Source organism: Hylaeus volcanicus, chromosome 7, assembly GCF_026283585.1.
Source record: "Hylaeus volcanicus isolate JK05 chromosome 7, UHH_iyHylVolc1.0_haploid, whole genome shotgun sequence".
NCBI lineage: Eukaryota > Metazoa > Arthropoda > Insecta > Hymenoptera > Colletidae > Hylaeus > Hylaeus volcanicus.
The window spans coordinates 20951364-20969201 of NC_071982.1; the positions used below are offsets into that span (position 1 = coordinate 20951364).

Genomic DNA, 17838 nt, shown 5'->3' on the forward strand with positions numbered 1-17838 from the left:
AATTTTTTCGTAGGTCTGGGGTAGGATTTTAAAATTTTCTTTAATAAAGGGAATTTACATATTTTAATTCACCTCATAAGTTGTTTACAATTTTTATATATCTATAATTAAACATTTTAGAGAAAAATAAAATGTTATATAATTAGAAAAATGTATGGAAACTGTACATTATATTGTAAAATAGAGTTGCCTTTATTTATTAAAGTCAGATCACAAGAGTATTGTAAAGGATATTATTACATATTTCATTTTCGTATATGGAATTATGTATACCTTAGTCAATAAACTACTGATAATGTAAGCGAATTAATTTATTATTACAAGGATTTAGAAGTCGCTAAACATTTTTGATAAATATTAATTAAAAAGCTAATAGAATGATATACATGTATATATATATTAAATAATTGATTAGTAAATTCTTTACAATGGTGTCACGACATCATGCATAGCATATCGCCATGTCCATGCCCTCGCAATTTCATCGAATCTTTCACGATCGTTCAAATACATTTCACCCAATTCTGGTTCCATGCATACCTATATATTGCATACACTTATTATTAGTATAATACTTAATACTTAATGTAATAACAACAAGAAGTTTTAAATAATAATAATAATTTAGTAAGTTATCCATATAATATACCTGACAATATGGATCCGTAAGTAAGCTTTGAACACTTATTAAAACCTTTGATATTGTCAATGCTAATGACCAGTTATGATGGATCGAGTCTATACCAACATCACCATGCCTAGAAACATTTGGATGCAGTATCTTGGTAAGAAATCTTACTATTGGTGGGTACAGAGGGTAACTGTAAAAAATTAAAAAAAGAATTAGCAATGAGCAAAAAATAACCGACATTATACATGTATTATACATTTAATACATTTAAGAGTTTTAACGAAACTATTTGTATACATACCTACATGGTACTTGTAAATAAAGATAAAACAAGCCTCCTTCATACGGACTTCCTGCAGGGCCAGTTATTGTGGCTTGCCAATGACAACACATTTGATCTAAAGGTGTTGCTTGAATGCCTTCAGGAGGATCTATCCTAAAGCTTTTAAGTTCGCTGTGTAATCGGTTTCTTCTCCAGGAATTTTCTTCCATTTTTAAAGATCGTGAACGTAAACATGTTTGCGCTAAACACGTTCTGCAAGGTGCAGATGATGCCAGAAAGTCATACACTTTGTACCAATTTTTAACACACCCTATGGGTTTGTACAAGGGCCATCGTAATTTTACGTTTTGTTGCCATTGTTGCGGTGTTATATGTGTTGATAATAAACCGCACCATCTACGGCAAACATTTGCAGCAGACCAAAGACTAACATCGTCCAAATGTGAAAAAACGACTAACAACACTTCTGGCGGTAGCCGTTCCACTATGCCTGGCTCGTTAATAGGTTCGTGTTCGATACGTTTATAATTTGTCAACATCTCTAATCGTTCGGATAAATTGTACGATTTTGATGATTCTCCTATATCATCGCGTACTTTGTAATTCCATTGACAATGTTGGTAATTTTCTAATTCCTGATTCTTCGAAACCGTCCTATGTAACTCTTCTTCTGCCATACATTGAAAATTCATAGTTGAAGCTTTATCATCATGATTATGATGGTATGCATCGTTATTTCCATTGCTTATCTCTTGTATTTTACCGGAATGTACAGCATGAAAAAGATTCATATTTTGAGATAAAACTGATGTACTTTTAGAAGCATTTGTATTTATAATATGATGAACTTTTTGATAATTTTGTATGGCTGAAATATTTTCATTTTGCAATTGATTACGTGGAGATACATGAGAATTATGATTAGAGGTATTGGATACGTGTGATACATTTGAAATTGCATTCTGTGGGGAATTCTGTTGTTGCTGACTTGCTCTTCTTTCATGGTTGTAGTAAAGTTCAGTTGGCTCGTCGTTTCCCGAATCTTCGTCGTCTGTTTTCTATGTAAATATTTCAAAGAAAGTATTTATATAACACATGAAAACTAATATCACACACAAGTATGTGGACAAAGGTTCTATAAATAATGTGATTTTTGGTAGAACCACATGAGAAAGTACAACGATTTATATGTAAGCTGTATATGGAAAAAAATGACCCTACACACAAATTAAGAGAACTTTACCAATGAAGGACATATAAAACAAAAAATTTACATCTAATCTGCCTATGTAATTGGTCTTATCATTGATATTGTTTGTCAGTACAGTTAGTAGTATATGTATAATAATAAAACAACATACTTCGCTAAAGATGGGAACTTCCATAACACCGATATCATTAGGAAATAAAAACGCATGACATGTTGGGCAAACAGGTTCACCAAAACATGGTCCATAATATCCATTGCAGAAACAACAAGCTACTGCCTGAAATGATAAATCATGATTGAATGCATTCTACCATTCCGAGGTCAAATTGTACATAGCTATAATGGATGAGGTTTATTCAAACCAACGTATAATATTCATTTTACTTATATCTACCAAATTTAGATTTTTATAAAAGTACAATCTTCATAAAAAGCAATATATTTATGTTTGCTAAAATTGAAAATAAAACATATTCATCGAAGTATGAGTCTGCATTATATTATTGTGGAATATTTTACGTTTAAACAATCGTATGATTAACAATTTATTTCCAAATACATATTTTTTACGATATTCAATGTTAACACAGTAAACAACGTAAATATAACAATGTTTTAACGTACTTACCGAAAATTGAAATTCAGGGCAAGGAATATATTCAATAGATTCGATAAATTCGTCTTCCAAGTTTAAATTTGCATTACTAATTTGTTGTCCTTTTTCTCCAGGCATATACGAAGAACTGCCGACTACCTTGTCACCAGCCATTTTGGTATTATACAAATGTTACGCTCTATTATGAAGATACGTTATGTTATCCAATTCAATTACATTGTTTATCTTCAACTCTATTCACACTTCTAGGTATTCGCTGTAGAATACATAAATAAAAGTAACAACAAATATTGTTGTCTGCTGTAATACTGTGTTATATCAATCTCGTTCACTAAGTTTACACGAACCAGATAACATGGAAGTTATAAATACTGATATATACCGAAGAACATTAATTCTTGCCCTGTACGAGAAAGTCACCAACTTCGACACTAACCAATATCGATGTATATTATGGAAATTAATTCTTGCCTTTTAGACGAAAATCGTAACATTCGGCATCAACCAAGAGGTTAGCCTGAGCTAGCCTAGACTTAAACAACCGTAAGTCAACCAAATAATGGAAAAGATATAGGTACAGTCTACCGCAGAGACGAAACCAGGAGAAACTCTGACGTTTCTCAACCCGATTTTGTATCGTGTATGATCGTGTAACTTGCGAGGAGTATGACCTGTATCACCGTGAAAGCGTAATGCATGTACAAATGTGTACAAACGCATGCATGTGTTGGGTCGTTGGTTGTATTCTATAGAGTCACGAGTTGTGCAACTGTTGAGTGATTCTAGGGGATTTTCTCCAAAACGTATGCTGCACATATTTTACTTTCTTCAGGATATTTATATAATTTTACATCGTAATTATTATCATACAACTTGTAATTGTTGATTTATCTACAAATAATTGACTGATATCATGTTTTTTAAATAAATAAAAGTACCGGGAAATGTGGCGCCATCTATGGCGAACTGCTCAAGCTTGTCGTGAAATAGTTCCCACATCACGCCGCTAGATGGTGCCACATCTTCGGTATTTTTATTTATTTAAAAAAACAAGGCATTACACAATTACTAGCGTACTAATCGACGATTATTAGTTAAATTATGGTAATAAGAATATAAAGTAACATTTGTATGCAGAGAAAAGCACGTAATTTAGGTTTCGAATATTTTTATTTTAGTGGAGCCACCTAGCGGTTCTAGGTAGAAAGAAATTCACGACAAACTTGGGGGGATCCCTAAGAGATGGCCCACATTTTTAGGTATTTTTTATTTATTTCAAAAACTTGATATCAGTTAATTATTAGTGTATAAATCAACAATTAGTAGTTCAAGTATTGTGTAGTACAGTGATTACGATGTAAAAAAATATAAAAATATGCCGAAAAAAAGAAAAAATGTAAATACATGGGAAAAATTAGTTCGAGTGCCGCCGCTAGATGGCTATACTATTCGCGGGTCCATTAGCTCGCCTATATGCTCATATATATGGAAATAATTCATTGGAATGAATTTAATGAATAATAAACGTTAATTATCAACAATTGTGTTACTACTCATTCCTCTGGGGCAATGATGCATCCCATACATTACACAAGGCTGATCGGTTAGCATGATCTCTTGATGTGGTCGAGTCAAGTAGAAAACAGATGCTTCGTGTGCATAAGGTTATACATATAAATAATATTTCTCGAACAAATGCTTCCGTCCACAAAGGGTTAAACAATTCGGCAGCCTTAGATCACGTTCGAACTGTTCCTTTCTTTTTTATTGCTCGGGTTATTCGATTTTATTTTTACGTTATGTGACGTATACATTTCACACGAAAGAAACATCTAATTCAAACGAATATCGAATTACTTTTCGTCATTTTATTTCGACGTATATCATTACTATTTTCAATCATTAAAATCTGTAAAGGTAGTCGCATCTTACGTATCTTATTTGAAGGATTAGATTTACTGGATCGAAACCAGAGACACGCTTTCAATTATATTTGAAATTATATACTCCCAACGAAACTAGAGTCAAAATACGATTCCTGTCTCTCTGACGTCAGGTATACATATATATATATATATATATATCTTAAAACGATGCCGTCATAATCAATACACGATATTCAAAATGCTACGTACACTGTCGGTACCTTAGAATAAATATTGCAATACCTACCTCGAGTGGATTCATTGTAAACAGAAAAAAAAAAGTCATCCTACATTTTTCTACGTCATCCCCGCTCTACCAGAGATCCTTACTATCCCTTAACTAATACCGAAGACAAAATCGGAAGGTTCGTATACACGTATAGTTCTCTAAAAATAATTTAGTCAAACGTCGTTCTCGACACTTTTCATTCTCGCGAGTGGAAAAATAGAAACAGTTCGAAGCGCCGATACGGTGCTGTTTCCTTTATGCAAAGAAAGAAAGAAAAAAAAAGAAGAAGAAGAAGAAGAGAGAAAACAGAAGAACGAAACCTTTCATTTTCCACCGGCAATAAACCCACGGCATATTAACCTAGTCATTGTTAAAAAACGCATCTCTCCTCTGCCTCTGTTTTATATTTTTTTCTTCTCTTCGCGGCTTCGAGTATACGCATATTGCATAGTTCGCCCGACGAAGCTGTTAGCAACCATGGTGCGATTAGGATACGTACGACGTGGGTGTCGCTCCGTGGGTTGATACGCCTGCGCAGGTTGAAGCGCGCTCTATATAAAGAAGAGAACGCGCTATGAAACGGTATTCATATTTAAAGAGCCACCTCGAAGGGATACTGGTACTTTTTCCGAAATGGGCTCGAGTAAAAGATGTTTCATCGGTCTTCTACTTTACATCTCCGTCGTTAACGTGGTTCATCTTCCTCTGGTAAGTTTCTTGCATTCGGTTCTCTTTCTTTTTTTTTAATCATTGCACTTGCATTCCAACGCAATCAAATTATTTCAATCGAAATATTTAAATCCGTCTCGTGATTTATCGCTACGCTTTATAATTTATGATACGTATAAGAGACGACGTATAAGAGAATTTCTTGGCTTGGACTGGAATCTCCCCTTAATAAAAATTTATTCAATTATTATTTCGCTATATCGTAATAACTTTTCCGAATATTTCAAATAAAAAAGGACAGAGTCATACTCTCGTGACTCGTAAGAATAGAATGTTTACACCGCAAAATTTAATCTATCGATATCGTAGATCTCATCTAGACACCCGTTGGTTATAACGATCTGGATCGCTAGTTAATTCTTCCGCGATGGAACGTGTATGGTTGTTACGAATACCTTTAATTTTCTGTTTTTCTTTTTTTTTTCAAACGTAACCGTTTCAAACGTAAACGTTTTATTTTCGTGGAAACTCCGGAACGTAACGAGGGCCCAGCGACGAACGAGATCTCTCGATCCAGGAAGTAATCGAAAATGTTTTGCGACACAGGTGAAATGCCAAGACGAGGAAAGCACCCAGTGCATACCTAAAGAAGTTTTCCTAGTCCTTCTACGTTTGCCAGAAGTCAGTTCGAACTTGGCCGCGTATTCGAGGATGGCGAGAGTGACCGAGGGCGCGAGGAGTTGCGACGACATGGCGCATTTAAAGGCCCTTACCGAAGACACCGAGGGCGACACAGAAATTTGTTTACCCGGCAGAGTTTACCTGGAACTGTTCAAGGATCCGGGCTTACGCGGTCATCTCAGCGTGATAGGAAGAACGCAGAAACCACCGGATCTACCGGGACGTCTCTTGGACGATAACGAAGAGATTAATATGCGCGAGTTGCAGTCGAAATCGCAGAAAAGAAGCATCTCGGTGCTAGCTAAGAACGACGATCTACCCATCAGTATTCAGGGTCGTCTCGACGAAAACCAGGAGGATCAAGGCAAGAGGACCTTCGTTTCCAAGTAAGCGATTCGATCGGTCGTACGTATAGCATTCTACTATCTCGTACTATCTTCGTACTAACCCTTTCGCGTCGCATACAGTCGCATATATGCGGCAACCATCGCACTCGACGACCTGTGGGTACGAGGGCCGTATACATACGGCATCGAAACGATGGATATACCAAGATTTTTCGTTATCGGCTCAACACTTTATGTTGATTCCATCGATATATTGGGTTATTCTTTATTATTCTTGAAATTGTTCTTTGTCGAAACCGTTGCGCGCCTGTGCATATTTCCGGCGCGAGTTTCCGTTCAACGACACGGACTGGTTTCGTACTTGACGGGGATGCCGTAAAAAGATTTCCTTGACTTCGATAATTTTTGATCGACAGCGAAGAAACCGGACCGATCGGGGCTGCGGTTCCTCTGGACTCTTTGGTCGCGAACGGGAACGAGGGCTCGGATCTGGATGCGTTCCTGTCGGATTTACCAGCGGAGAAGAGAAACGTCGGCGCCCTGGCTAGAGACTTCGCGTTGCCTCCAGGTAGAAGAAATATCGCGTCGCTGTTGCGTGATTACGAGCTTAAAAACAAGGGAAATAACATCGACGACCGTGCAGCTCACTTCACCGGGAAAAGGAACGTCGCTTCTCTGGCCAGAACTTTCACGCTACCTCCGAATGGCAAGAGGAACGTTGCGTCCATAGCCAGAGACCACGGACTACCCTATGCCAACAAAAAGAGTATCGCTAGTCTGAGGAAAAATATGGCCTGGCCTACATCCTCGAAGAGGGCAGTCAAAACTCCTGGATACGTGCTTCTAAGTATCCTTTCGCGTCGTCAGGCCAACAGCAGCTTCAAGAAGCCGATCGATTCCAACGATATGAGATTCAAAAGGCGGTACGGTTTCACCGACCAGTACCCGTTCTCTGTAATGCAAGATACCAATGCTTTCGATTACGGCGAAACGATGGATCCGCTTACCGGTCAGTACTCGAATGCCGAGAAGAGGTTCATGGGTGAGTGAGACATTTCCCTGTTGTAACGTAACAAGGTTTTAATCGCTGGAATGAAATAATAAAATAGCGTTAGTTTGTCGCATGGTCTTATTTACTATTTGTAAATATTTCTTTGGATTTGCGGCGTGTCGACTAGAGTAATTACGCTTAGGCCGATCGCACACGGCCGCAACCGATTTCTTTTAGTTTAGTTTTTGTTTTAGCGTTTGCGAACCGTTTGCGCTCTTTGTTTCGTCTACCTCGCTATCTTTGTTTTACCTAGATCCACGGTCGCGTGCAACTAGTTTCAGAGTGGTTCGAAACCGACTCGGTTGCGCTCGTGTGCGATCGACCTTACGGATAACATAAATTGTACAAATAATTAGTTAATTTAATTAGACTAATTCGAGGAAACACTCGAAGGAAATTTACCGTACGACACGAACGTCGATTATGTGCATTTCAGGAAGAATTCCACAGATGGGGCCACGTCCGACCACCCCTTCGACGCGTCGCCAAGGACGTTAAGGTCGTTAAAGGTCGATATTTACATCGAGAGCGTCGCACATTCAAGCCTCGTATGGAGATTGTAGACACGGCTTCGAAAGATTTCATCTTACTACCCGCATCTGACAATTTTCTTTGTTAGAAACTTCTCAGCTCCATAAAATTTCAAATAAAGGAAGGAATTGACAATTGTCAACGTGTTGCTTTACGATGAATTCAACGTCCTTAGCGATAATTTATACTCGATCATTTTTTGACGTGACGTTATCAATTTCGATTAAGCGTAGATTAATTATGTTCGTAGTTAAGTAATTAATCCGTCGATCTAGTCGCGCGATATCAGACAAAGAAATTCTTCCGGACGCGATGTTTATACCGTTGACAATAAAAGCGACGTATCTTCCGTGCCTTTCGTTCGTTTCGACAAATCGGCTCAAATTAATGAGCTTCGGTAAAAATCGGTGAGCACGGTTATTAAATTTATACGAGAGGTTAACGTATTCGTAGAAACGATTGGTAACGATATTAAATTCATTTAATGCATCTGTATCGTACAGTGTGTCGCGGGACGGGTAGCATAAATCTTAAGGTTCGATTATGCGCGCAAAAATAAATCGGAAACGCGGTATAACGTTTTTTTCTTAACGATGATCTATCGCGAGTCTAATTCGATTCTCTCGTATAAAATACAGGAAGACTATGAAAGGAAGGAAGGAGTTATTTTTACAGAATTAAATACATTATATACACGGAACCATCGATCGTTCTAAAGTTACCTCGCGCTAATGTTTGCGCGATGATGTTCGTTTAATATATTCCACTTGCGGTTCGATGATAGTTGAGCTGAGCGTGTTGGGAATAATCGTATCCCTGGTCGTACCACTCGGCTATCGATGGAGAATTCACGCTACTGGAGGATGGTGTACCAGCGGCCGCGTGACCGGCGTGCGAAGAATGGTGATGACTGGACGCGTATTCACCTTGCAGGTGACTGAGCTGTCCCCAGGTGAGCTGCGCTCTGCACCAATCGGTGTTTCCTGAAATTGTAAACCGTCGCCACGGTTCATCGCTGTACGTTCACGTTTGCTGCGGATAGGTGCCAACGCGAGATAACGTGGCCAAGCAGCGTTATTCGTATCGTTTCGAGTCGGAAATGCGACCTTGAAGAAATACTAAATGAGCGTTTAAACGAATCCATACCAGTAATAAATACTAGTAATAAATACTAGTAATAAATACTATTAATAAATAAAACAAAAATGAGTAAGGTTGCATTCCGGTAGCAGGTATCGAAGGTTTTTCTACCGCATGCGATGGTCGGTAACCAAAGATAATTACGATCGACGAACGATCGACGAAGAAAAATCGACAGTCGAACGCGAGCCCTCGCGTGGTGTTATATTTACGTTATATTTCTTTCTTTCAATTAAATACGTTTGCAAAAATGTATCTGTAGTCTTTCTTCTACAACAGTACGAGTGCCTCTCGCGTAATCTCGAGTCATTTCCTAAGATCTCTTTTCTCGTAAAGGAAGCAAGTTTGATCGAACCGATAGAAAAGTCGACAGACTCGTACTTGGTTCGGAGAGATCGAGAGATTCAACCGGAAGTCGAATCAAAGTGAAAGAAGCTCTGATGGTTGACTAACCTGGATTGTGAGAAAGGGTCGCGGCGGTGGCCGGTCCATGGGTTGCGGGCGATTGAATGGTCGGTACCTGTCCGATTTGCATCGCGTGCCCTTGAAAAGTACCGAGATGCCCGGAAATTGACATCGCGTGTCCTTGAAGAGCGCTACTAATCGTAGCGGATACTTGCGCGACGGAGGTGCTGGTGGATGTCTGTGCGGTGGATCCTGGAATCTGGTAAGTACCACCGGTGTTAGGCTGCTGGAGTATCGTTGGACTGTGTTGCAACACGCTCGGCACTTGCGGTACCCCGACCGACATTTGGGGTACCTGTGATATCTGCGCGAGCTCGTGGCTCGCTGCGTACTGGCACGGAGTCAACGGCAAACTTGTCACCGAATGAACAACGGTGCCAGCGTGTTTTCGCAGCCGTGCCCTACGGTTGCTGAACCATACCTGAAAGAGAACCAACACGTTCCAGTCAATATCACGAGTTATCGTAAGCGAATCGAGATTATTTAATGATAAAGCAACGTTTACACGTATACAAGGCTTGTATTACAAGTACAGTCTCTGTGGTCACGTAATTATCGATCGGCAACCCCCTCGAATATTACCACCGTAGCCGCAATTGGAAAATATTGTTCTAGGATGTACATTTATTTTCCCGAAACAGTTTAAACTCGAAACGTAGCTACGGGAACGGTGACGTCGATGCGATAACACTTACAATCAGTTCTCCCTAGTTGATGGACACCGTGACGGTTTTAGCGGATAGATCCTCGACCGCAGTATAGCTGACAAAGGAATCTCACGCGGTCCCCGTCTCGCCCCAAAAAGTCGAGTATGTTTTTCGAAGATATTCCCCATGAAAAAAGGTAGAAACGAGGACTCGTACAGATATCGGCGTTCGGTAGTTAACGCGGGACATCGGAAGACCGTGATTCCGTCAAAGAGATGTTTTTATTACGATAAATCGAAGGCTCACTTGAATTCGAGCTTCCGTTAGACCGGTCCTTTGGGCGAGTTCTTCCCTGGCATAAACGTCTGGATATTGAGCGCGTTGGAACGCGATCTCTAGTTGCTCGAGCTGATCCCCGGTGAAGGTGGTTCGGCTCCTGCGTTGCTTTCGCTTCAAAGGAATGCCAGGTTCGCTTTCCGTGTCGGACTCGTCACCGCACCGACCTGCCAATACGATCCATGTTAATGGAATACTTTACGAGAAAAAGGTTGCGAGAACTTCTCTTGACAAAAGAGATAAACGTTTTCATTCCGTTGCGTTCGAAGTATCGTTCAGAAGTGTTATTGTATACAGTCAGCGTTGGAAGTATTCGTACAGCGACGGATTTAAGGTAAAATTAATAAGAAAAGAAATACGTAAGAGGTCAACATTAAAAATACGAAATTCTAATTTACGCAAATTCTACTTCAAGAATATGTAGGGACGTTGCTTAATTTTTTATTCCCATAAAATTTATTAACGAAATAAATATCTCAAGTTTCATTTCGAATCGGTCCCTGTACGAATTTCTATTACACTGACTGTATATACAGGGACTGTATATATATGCCCCACATATATACTTCCCGTTCCCATTAGTTTATTCGCATTCGCGTTCGCTTGTTCGGAAATGTTTGAAACGTTTTCTCCGAATAACAAAAAAGGCATTAAGAACGATAGAAAACAAATGGTAAGAAAATACCATTGGTACCAAAAGTATGACCACCGCGCGCGATAGGTAAACGTTAGGTCTTATTGTTGAGTCGACTCCTCGCCTATTGGGCCATTTTTGCCCCATTATCTCGCTAGCATCCCTTAAAACCCATTGTACCTTTCTCTAGAATCGATACTCGACGTTGATGCGCTTTTTCAGCTCCTCTTTTATTCGTTCGTTCGTACGTTTATTTCACTCGCCATCCAACGACCTAACGAGATCGCGTCTCACGCTCGATTTGATAACAATTCCTGACGCGGCCCGCGTAAACATTTGTAAACAGAGTGAAGGAGACGCTTAGATTGTCCGGTACGACAGAAAAGTCTGCCAGCATATTCGATTGCTATTCATACGGGATTACTTCGCTGTTCTGTTTGTCTACCTGCGGATCGACTTCGTCGAGTGGAATTAAGTACCGTAAAAGCTGTGCCTACTTTACAGTTCCGAAAGAACGATTCGACTCGATGCACTCGAACGTTTCACTGATTCTAATCGAACGAGCTTCTATTAAGACCTTGTGCCTTTTCTTTTCTATTATTTTCTTTTCGACGCGTGGTCTTCCGTTTCATTGGCGCCAAGATCGGTACCTCGACGCGACGCAATGGTCGAGAAACATTTTTCAGAATAAATTTCGCAAAATTAATTTCAACGTCTAATAACATGGAAGCTGGTACAGTAGATAGGTGGTTGACACACGGCCAACGTTTAATATCCGATCGGTGAATTACTCGTTTCGTAACGAGTGATCTCCGGTTGTCCGGTGCGTTTACTCGTTGATAGACGCAATCAATATCAGCCTCTCGGAGATGAAAAGAAAGGCGTCGGCTGAATAGTACGCGTGAAAAGATGCGTGTAATCAATTAGGGAGAATTCGTGGAATGAAAAGCAAATATCTCTTTCGTGGCAACGTCATCGTGAAATGTGCTGGTCAGCATCCCTGCTGAGAAAAGTGCTATGCGTTTACATATCGATGTGCCTATCTCTCGAGCTATCACGAATTCAGGAATCAAATAGGTACCGAAGACTGGCGTGGATTCGATTAATGCTATAATATCGTTTATAGATATTATATATAGGTACCTAGGTTTATAGGTACGAACAATTCTTTTAATTAATTACGTCAAAAATAAGTTTTATATACTATTACGCGGCAATGTAGTATCTCGGTAGGGCTGGATTCTTCCTGTAAAATAGTTAGGCACAGGTATGTACGTAGCGAGTGTACGCAAATATTAAGCGCAGCTTAAGCGTACGTATTTAGTAGATTTGTGTGAAAGGTTAACGAAGCGGCGAGGTGTACTCATAAGCCAAGTGTTAAAACGCGATCGTGTAAAAATTGACGGTCTCGAGGCTGGTTGAACGAACGTCGAGTATTCGGAAGAGCCGATCATCGGATACAATCAATAAATCTGATTGTAAATCACTTAGCGGCGTTGTTCGTCGGATGGCCAGCCACGGTTATGCAGGAGGTCGTAGGTGGTGTGAAAGATCAAAATGGATATACATATAACACATGCGAGGAAAAATGAGGGAGGTGGGCAGGACCCATTAGGCTAATCCCTCGTCGGCGCGGCGGCCTCGGCCAAAGGTATGGAATAAGAAGGAACGAGAAAGCCACAGGTAACGTGTCATTCATGCTCGCCTGCCGACACCTATACCTAACCGACTCCCTCGTAGCCATACTACGAGCTACAAGTATATCCGTTCAGCGGTGCTCCCTATCGCCGCTACCTTAACACTTTATCTACCGGGCTATTTAGAAACAGTCTTTAATTTAACAAGAATTTTCTACGGTAGCGCGTGCCAATCTACCCTGACAATAATTCCTCCATACTGTTACTGGGTACACCGAAAGCCAAGTCTGTTTCCAAACACTGAACATTGTAAGCAGACAACCACCGACACAGTAAATAAATTCAAAAAGCTAAATACTGGAATTAAAACGTCTATAAATAGGCTCCCGGTAAATAAAGTGTTAAATTCCCTTTTCTTTTGCCACCTGACTTGGTCTACTTTTCTCTCGAAATACAAATGAAATGTGTAGCTCATGGTTAAGGATCGAAGGACAATGGTTCTGGACAGACAAAGGTTTAGTCCGAGGAACGTACAGAGGATTAGGTTGTACAGATGATTAGGAAGGTATAATTATAAAAGGAATTCAGAACGAATGGAATTATACAAAAGATCGTTATACAATTCTTCATTTTACAATTTTTACAATTTCCAATCTTCCAAATGGATTTCCTCCGAGATCGTATTCTCGTCGTGCAGACCTAACCCGTTGTCGCTCCGACACCGTATCGTACAATGTACAGCGTACGTACGCGTTGAATTTAATCTGACCCAAAACGGTCGAACCGGTCGCGACGATACCGTGCTAGACGATGTTGCAAAATGATACAGAGGCACGATTCAGAGCCCGGACCTAATGCAAAGGCTTTAGGGGCGTAAAATGTAGTACGGCGATGAAATGATTGAAATTGACGAATGCGCACCACTGGCGACGTGTGGCAGGCGGCCCGTTTGATCTCCATGGGGCCTCTCACGGGGCCCACGGTGCCCGTTGTCCTCTTCCATCCTTGCCTCTTCTCTTTTTCTTCGCATTCTCGAGGAACTATGACCCAAAAGTTCTAGCCATCCTTCTCTCGCCACTCTTCTCTTCTCTCTCCGACTCGCCCGTTCTTCCCTCCCTGTTATATAACCTGCTCTCTCCGACTCTCCAACTGTCCCTGTCCGTACACCCTCCCCCCCCCCCTGTGTCCTTTTCTCTCGAAAAATAAACGCGCAACACATCTCTCCACCCTTCTTCGCTCTCCTCGTCCTTTCTCTCTTTTTCCGCTTTCGTTCTACGCTCTCACAGATTCTCTACTCATTTGCTCTCCCTTCTCCCCAGCCTCGTAGCTGCGCGGCCGACGGTCTGGCTTTCAGTGCTTTGGAACACCTGTACCGCTGCTAATTCCTCCTTGTCTACCTGTATCGCTTCGAAAAACAAATTCCTGCCGCGTGTCGGTCGGCGCTGTTCAGCCGCGTTCGGTGGTTTCGCGGAGAGGAAATTTCCAAATTTCGAAAGTGCGTCGATGATCGAAAATTCCGAAATGTAACCCTGATAGACAGCTGGTAATGACCGAGAAATCAGCGAGAAAATGACCGGAAACGCCGTTTTTAGCCCCTTTTCTCTCCTATCCAAGCACGATTTCCCGACGGTTTTCAGATTTCGAGATTGTATTAGCTCCGTGGGCCTTTCGAGTGCACTTACAGTGGAGTACCCGTTATAAGCTTGGTCTACGGGACGCGGGAGAAATTTCTCTCAGAATTTCAGCGTCACCGCTACAGCGCGTTCGGTTCTGTCGCCCCGATAGATCTCGCAAGCCTGTTTCTTTTTTTTTTTCATCATTTCAAAAGTTAACCACCATACGAAGAAAGAAGAAAGATCGTAGCCGACTACCACGCCGAGAGCCTGGGTTCTCGAATCCCGACCGTTCGTTCCGATTTTTCATTCTCGGGTTGCTGACAAAAATCGGCTGACTAGCGAAACTACGAAGTATGGAAAAAAAGCCTAGGGCGAACAAATAAGGAATAAGATAAGCGCAATAGCAAATAATTAGATCAATAGAGTCGGTAGCTCCCCGGCTAAGCACTATATAAGCTCAACAAACAAAGAAAAAAAAGATAAACGAGGGACCTCTACTCGTAACTGTCACGAAAGTAGTATTCTCTTTATTTCTCCTGTATTTCGTTCGCGCCGATCGAAGCTGATTCTCGATCGTAATGTTTCTGTAAGGATCCTACAGGCGAAGAATGTCGAAGCGAATTAAAAAGGAAGTAGAGAGCCGAGAGCAAAAAAGTTGAAACCGTGAGAGGAAGAGGAGGAAGGAGAAGAAAAAGAGAGATAATGTGTGTCCGGTAAGATATTGACACTCTTGTAATCCGTTTGACAGACGTGTGGGCAATCTAGCTAATCCTGTTCACGCCCACCGAAGATTAAATCCTGAAGGCTTCCTGGCTCACTCATTGTCAGCCAACTTGGCCTAACCGACGCGACGACGCAAACCAGAACTTAAAGTGCGCGCGCGCGTATGTCACCTTTTATTTATAAATGCAACAAGTTGAAAGCCTCGGTTCTGCCCTTTCGCGATGGCAAATTGTTCTTTTTTTTCGTATTTTAAGGCCGATCGCACACGGCGCGACCGTTTTGAAATTAGCGTCGCAAACCGTTTGCGCTCTTTGTTTCATCTACTTCGCTATCTTTGTTTTACCTAGATCCACGGTCGCATGCAACTAGTTTCGGAGTGGTTTGAAACTGATCAGTTACGGCCCGTGTGCAATCGGCCTTGGTGGAGTAGGTAAAACAAAGAGCGCAAACGGTTTGCAACGCTAAGTTCAAATCGGTTGCGCCCGTGCGCGTTCGGCCTAACGCGTACAAAATTATTGTGGCAAATGTATTCGCTACGATTTTATATTTACAATTTTAATAATTGAGTAACAATTAACGAAACAGAGTTTGAGAGCGTAGCTACTCACCGCCACCAAGAATCCCGTCTATGGTGTAATCCTTCTTTCCGTCTTCGCCAGGCCGTCCACCGCGAAGCAATCTGCTGATAGAACTAACGCTCGGAGTATCCGAGAAGCCTTCCTAATAGAACAAAAATATCATAATCGTTTAGAGACAGGTCACGCCAATAGCATTAGAAGATGGTGTAATTATCTTAAAAGCTTCCCGTAGCATTCAGTTCGACGAGACTCGGGCCGGAAACTGATGTTTATGTTCGGCCCGATCATTTGTTTACGATCCTGGCTGGTGACATTCGTGTTTTTGTTCGAGTTAGACCCTCCTATGTGACGGCTGGGTCGCTTCTTCTCGGAAATTCTTATTTATGGACCGATTTGGATGAAATTCGTGTAACATTTAAATAAAAAGAAAGTCTTTGGCAAAATTCGGACCCGGTAGGTGGCTCTGGGGTGGAGACGTTATAAAATAAGAATAGCGTTCCACGCACAGCTAGTAATATCACATGGAAATATTATGTAACGTAATATAATCGTCGGATAAACTTACTCTCCTTGCTTATCGAGTCTTTGGAGACGGTTTCTCGTCTTTAATGGTTGCAATGCGCGCGGGCCTAATCCAGATCGAACCCATCGAGGTATCCCCGAAGCGTATCGAAAGTCGTTAACTCTTTGATAAGCCTCGATCAAGATAGCCCCGTAACGTGGACGTGCGAGTACCGAAAGAGCAGCACCGAGGAAGAAAGAAAGGAGGATCAAGCGAGGAAGAGACCTAGGGCGAAGATGAAACCGTGTCCTCGGCATCGAAGAGGAAGCAAAGAAAAAAGGAAGGACGAGCGAGAAATAGAAAGTAACGAAGAAGGAAGAGAAGAAAAGGAGAAAAAGCGAAAGAGGGGGGTCGTTGGCGTGGTGTCGATGGCTATCTTTCGGATCGACGATCTCAGAAACAATAACGATCCCTGTGCCTGTTGATGGCGGTTGAGGCTTTAGGTCCGGGGCGATGACAGGAGAGGAGAGACGGAGACAGACGGAGACCGGGACCTCCTAGAAAGATAGAGAAGGACGGATGCCGCCTCGGGTTCCCCAACCCAGGAACGCCTCCTACCAGCATTAAATGCCGTATTAATGCCGGCTACGACCGCCTGCTTCCACGACTCCAACGGCGTACGCGTTCTCCAAACTCTTCTTCCCTCCCTTCTTGGTTCGCGAGCTCTACACCACTTCTGCCTTCGCAACGATTTATCTCTTTATCGAGAATCGCCGCGATGCGATGAATCGGTTTTATTGGCCTCGTCGGAAATGGAATTTCCGCCGGATCTCCCTTTGAGAGAACCTCCCGGGAGATCCACTCTCTAAACCCCCAATAGTACCTTCGTTTTCTTTTTCCTTTTCTTTCTTTTCCTCTCTTTTTTCGAGTAAACACGGTACCTTGAATATTTTACATCGACTTCGAACTTGGAGTCTAATGGAAATTCGAATTCTGCGCTATTCAGGACGCGGTCCTTCTATTGGGTTGTCCATAAAGTTCGTGGCAATTTTTAAGAAACATCCAAAGACACGTTTCAATTTTGATATATATATATTCGGTATATATTGGGTTGTCCATAAAGTTCGTGGCAATTTCTAAGAAACATCCAAAGACACGTTTGAATTTTGATATATATATATTCGGTATATATTGGGTTGTCCATAAAGTTCGTGGCAATTTTTAAGAAACATCCAAAGACACGTTTGAATTTTGATATATATATATTGTTGATATATATATATATTCAACAATTCGAATTCTGCGCTATTCAGGACGGTCCTTCTATTGGGTTGTTCATAAAGAAACATCCAAAGACACGTTTGAATTTTGATATATATATATTGTT

At 41.2% G+C, this 17838-nt stretch overlaps 3 protein-coding genes across 6 annotated transcripts in view; 1 reads left to right on the top strand and 2 right to left on the bottom strand.

Moving 5' to 3' along the window:
• Positions 1-202: 202 nt before the first annotated feature.
• LOC128879167 (uncharacterized) lies at positions 203-3420 on the bottom strand. Of its 3 annotated transcripts, none has more exons than XM_054128069.1 (6): positions 3212-3420; positions 2753-2996; positions 2276-2401; positions 933-1972; positions 650-821; positions 203-540 (listed from the first exon to the last, which is right to left on the bottom strand). In XM_054128069.1, the coding sequence occupies exons 2-6, from the start codon at positions 2891-2893 to the stop codon at positions 424-426; spliced, it is 1596 nt and encodes a 531-aa protein (XP_053984044.1). In that variant the 5' UTR covers positions 2894-2996; positions 3212-3420; the 3' UTR covers positions 203-423. The 3 variants fall into 3 exon arrangements, with proteins under 3 accessions (XP_053984044.1, XP_053984043.1, XP_053984042.1); XM_054128068.1 differs by having other exon boundaries at positions 3123-3420; XM_054128067.1 differs by having other exon boundaries at positions 3088-3420.
• Positions 3421-4813: 1393 nt separating this feature from the next.
• LOC128879217 (neuropeptide-like 1) lies at positions 4814-8330 on the top strand. 2 transcript variants are annotated; one of them, XM_054128154.1, is made up of 5 exons: positions 4814-5602; positions 6170-6630; positions 7008-7159; positions 7235-7633; positions 8079-8330. In XM_054128154.1, the coding sequence occupies exons 1-5, from the start codon at positions 5528-5530 to the stop codon at positions 8138-8140; spliced, it is 1149 nt and encodes a 382-aa protein (XP_053984129.1). In that variant the 5' UTR covers positions 4814-5527; the 3' UTR covers positions 8141-8330. The 2 variants fall into 2 exon arrangements, with proteins under 2 accessions (XP_053984129.1, XP_053984128.1); XM_054128153.1 differs by having other exon boundaries at positions 4817-5602; positions 7008-7633; positions 8079-8329.
• A 596-nt stretch (positions 8331-8926) lies between these two features.
• LOC128879371 (protein gooseberry-neuro) overlaps positions 8927-17838 on the bottom strand; it is a 12660-nt gene continuing 3748 nt past the window's right edge. The window contains exons 3-6 of the mRNA XM_054128444.1: positions 15980-16091; positions 10732-10928; positions 9767-10199; positions 8927-9156 (exon numbers count right to left, since the gene is read on the bottom strand). Of these exons, the coding sequence (XP_053984419.1) occupies positions 8927-9156; positions 9767-10199; positions 10732-10928; positions 15980-16091 (972 nt within the window). The remainder of the gene's footprint in view (positions 9157-9766; positions 10200-10731; positions 10929-15979; positions 16092-17838) is intronic.

Coding starts and splice junctions, on each gene's coding strand:
- LOC128879167 (XM_054128069.1), bottom strand. CDS start 2,893: ATGGCTGGTGACAAGGTAGTCGGCAGTTCTTCGTATATGCCTGGAGAA. Junction 1,973..2,275: donor AAGTTCCCATCTTTAGCGAA/GTATGTTGTTTT, acceptor ATATTTACATAG/AAAACAGACGACGAAGATTC. Junction 541..649: donor TTACGGATCCATATTGTCAG/GTATATTATATG, acceptor TGCAATATATAG/GTATGCATGGAACCAGAATT.
- LOC128879217 (XM_054128153.1), top strand. CDS start 5,528: ATGGGCTCGAGTAAAAGATGTTTCATCGGTCTTCTACTTTACATCTCC. Junction 6,631..7,007: donor AAGAGGACCTTCGTTTCCAA/GTAAGCGATTCG, acceptor TTTGATCGACAG/CGAAGAAACCGGACCGATCG. Junction 7,634..8,078: donor TGCCGAGAAGAGGTTCATGG/GTGAGTGAGACA, acceptor TGTGCATTTCAG/GAAGAATTCCACAGATGGGG.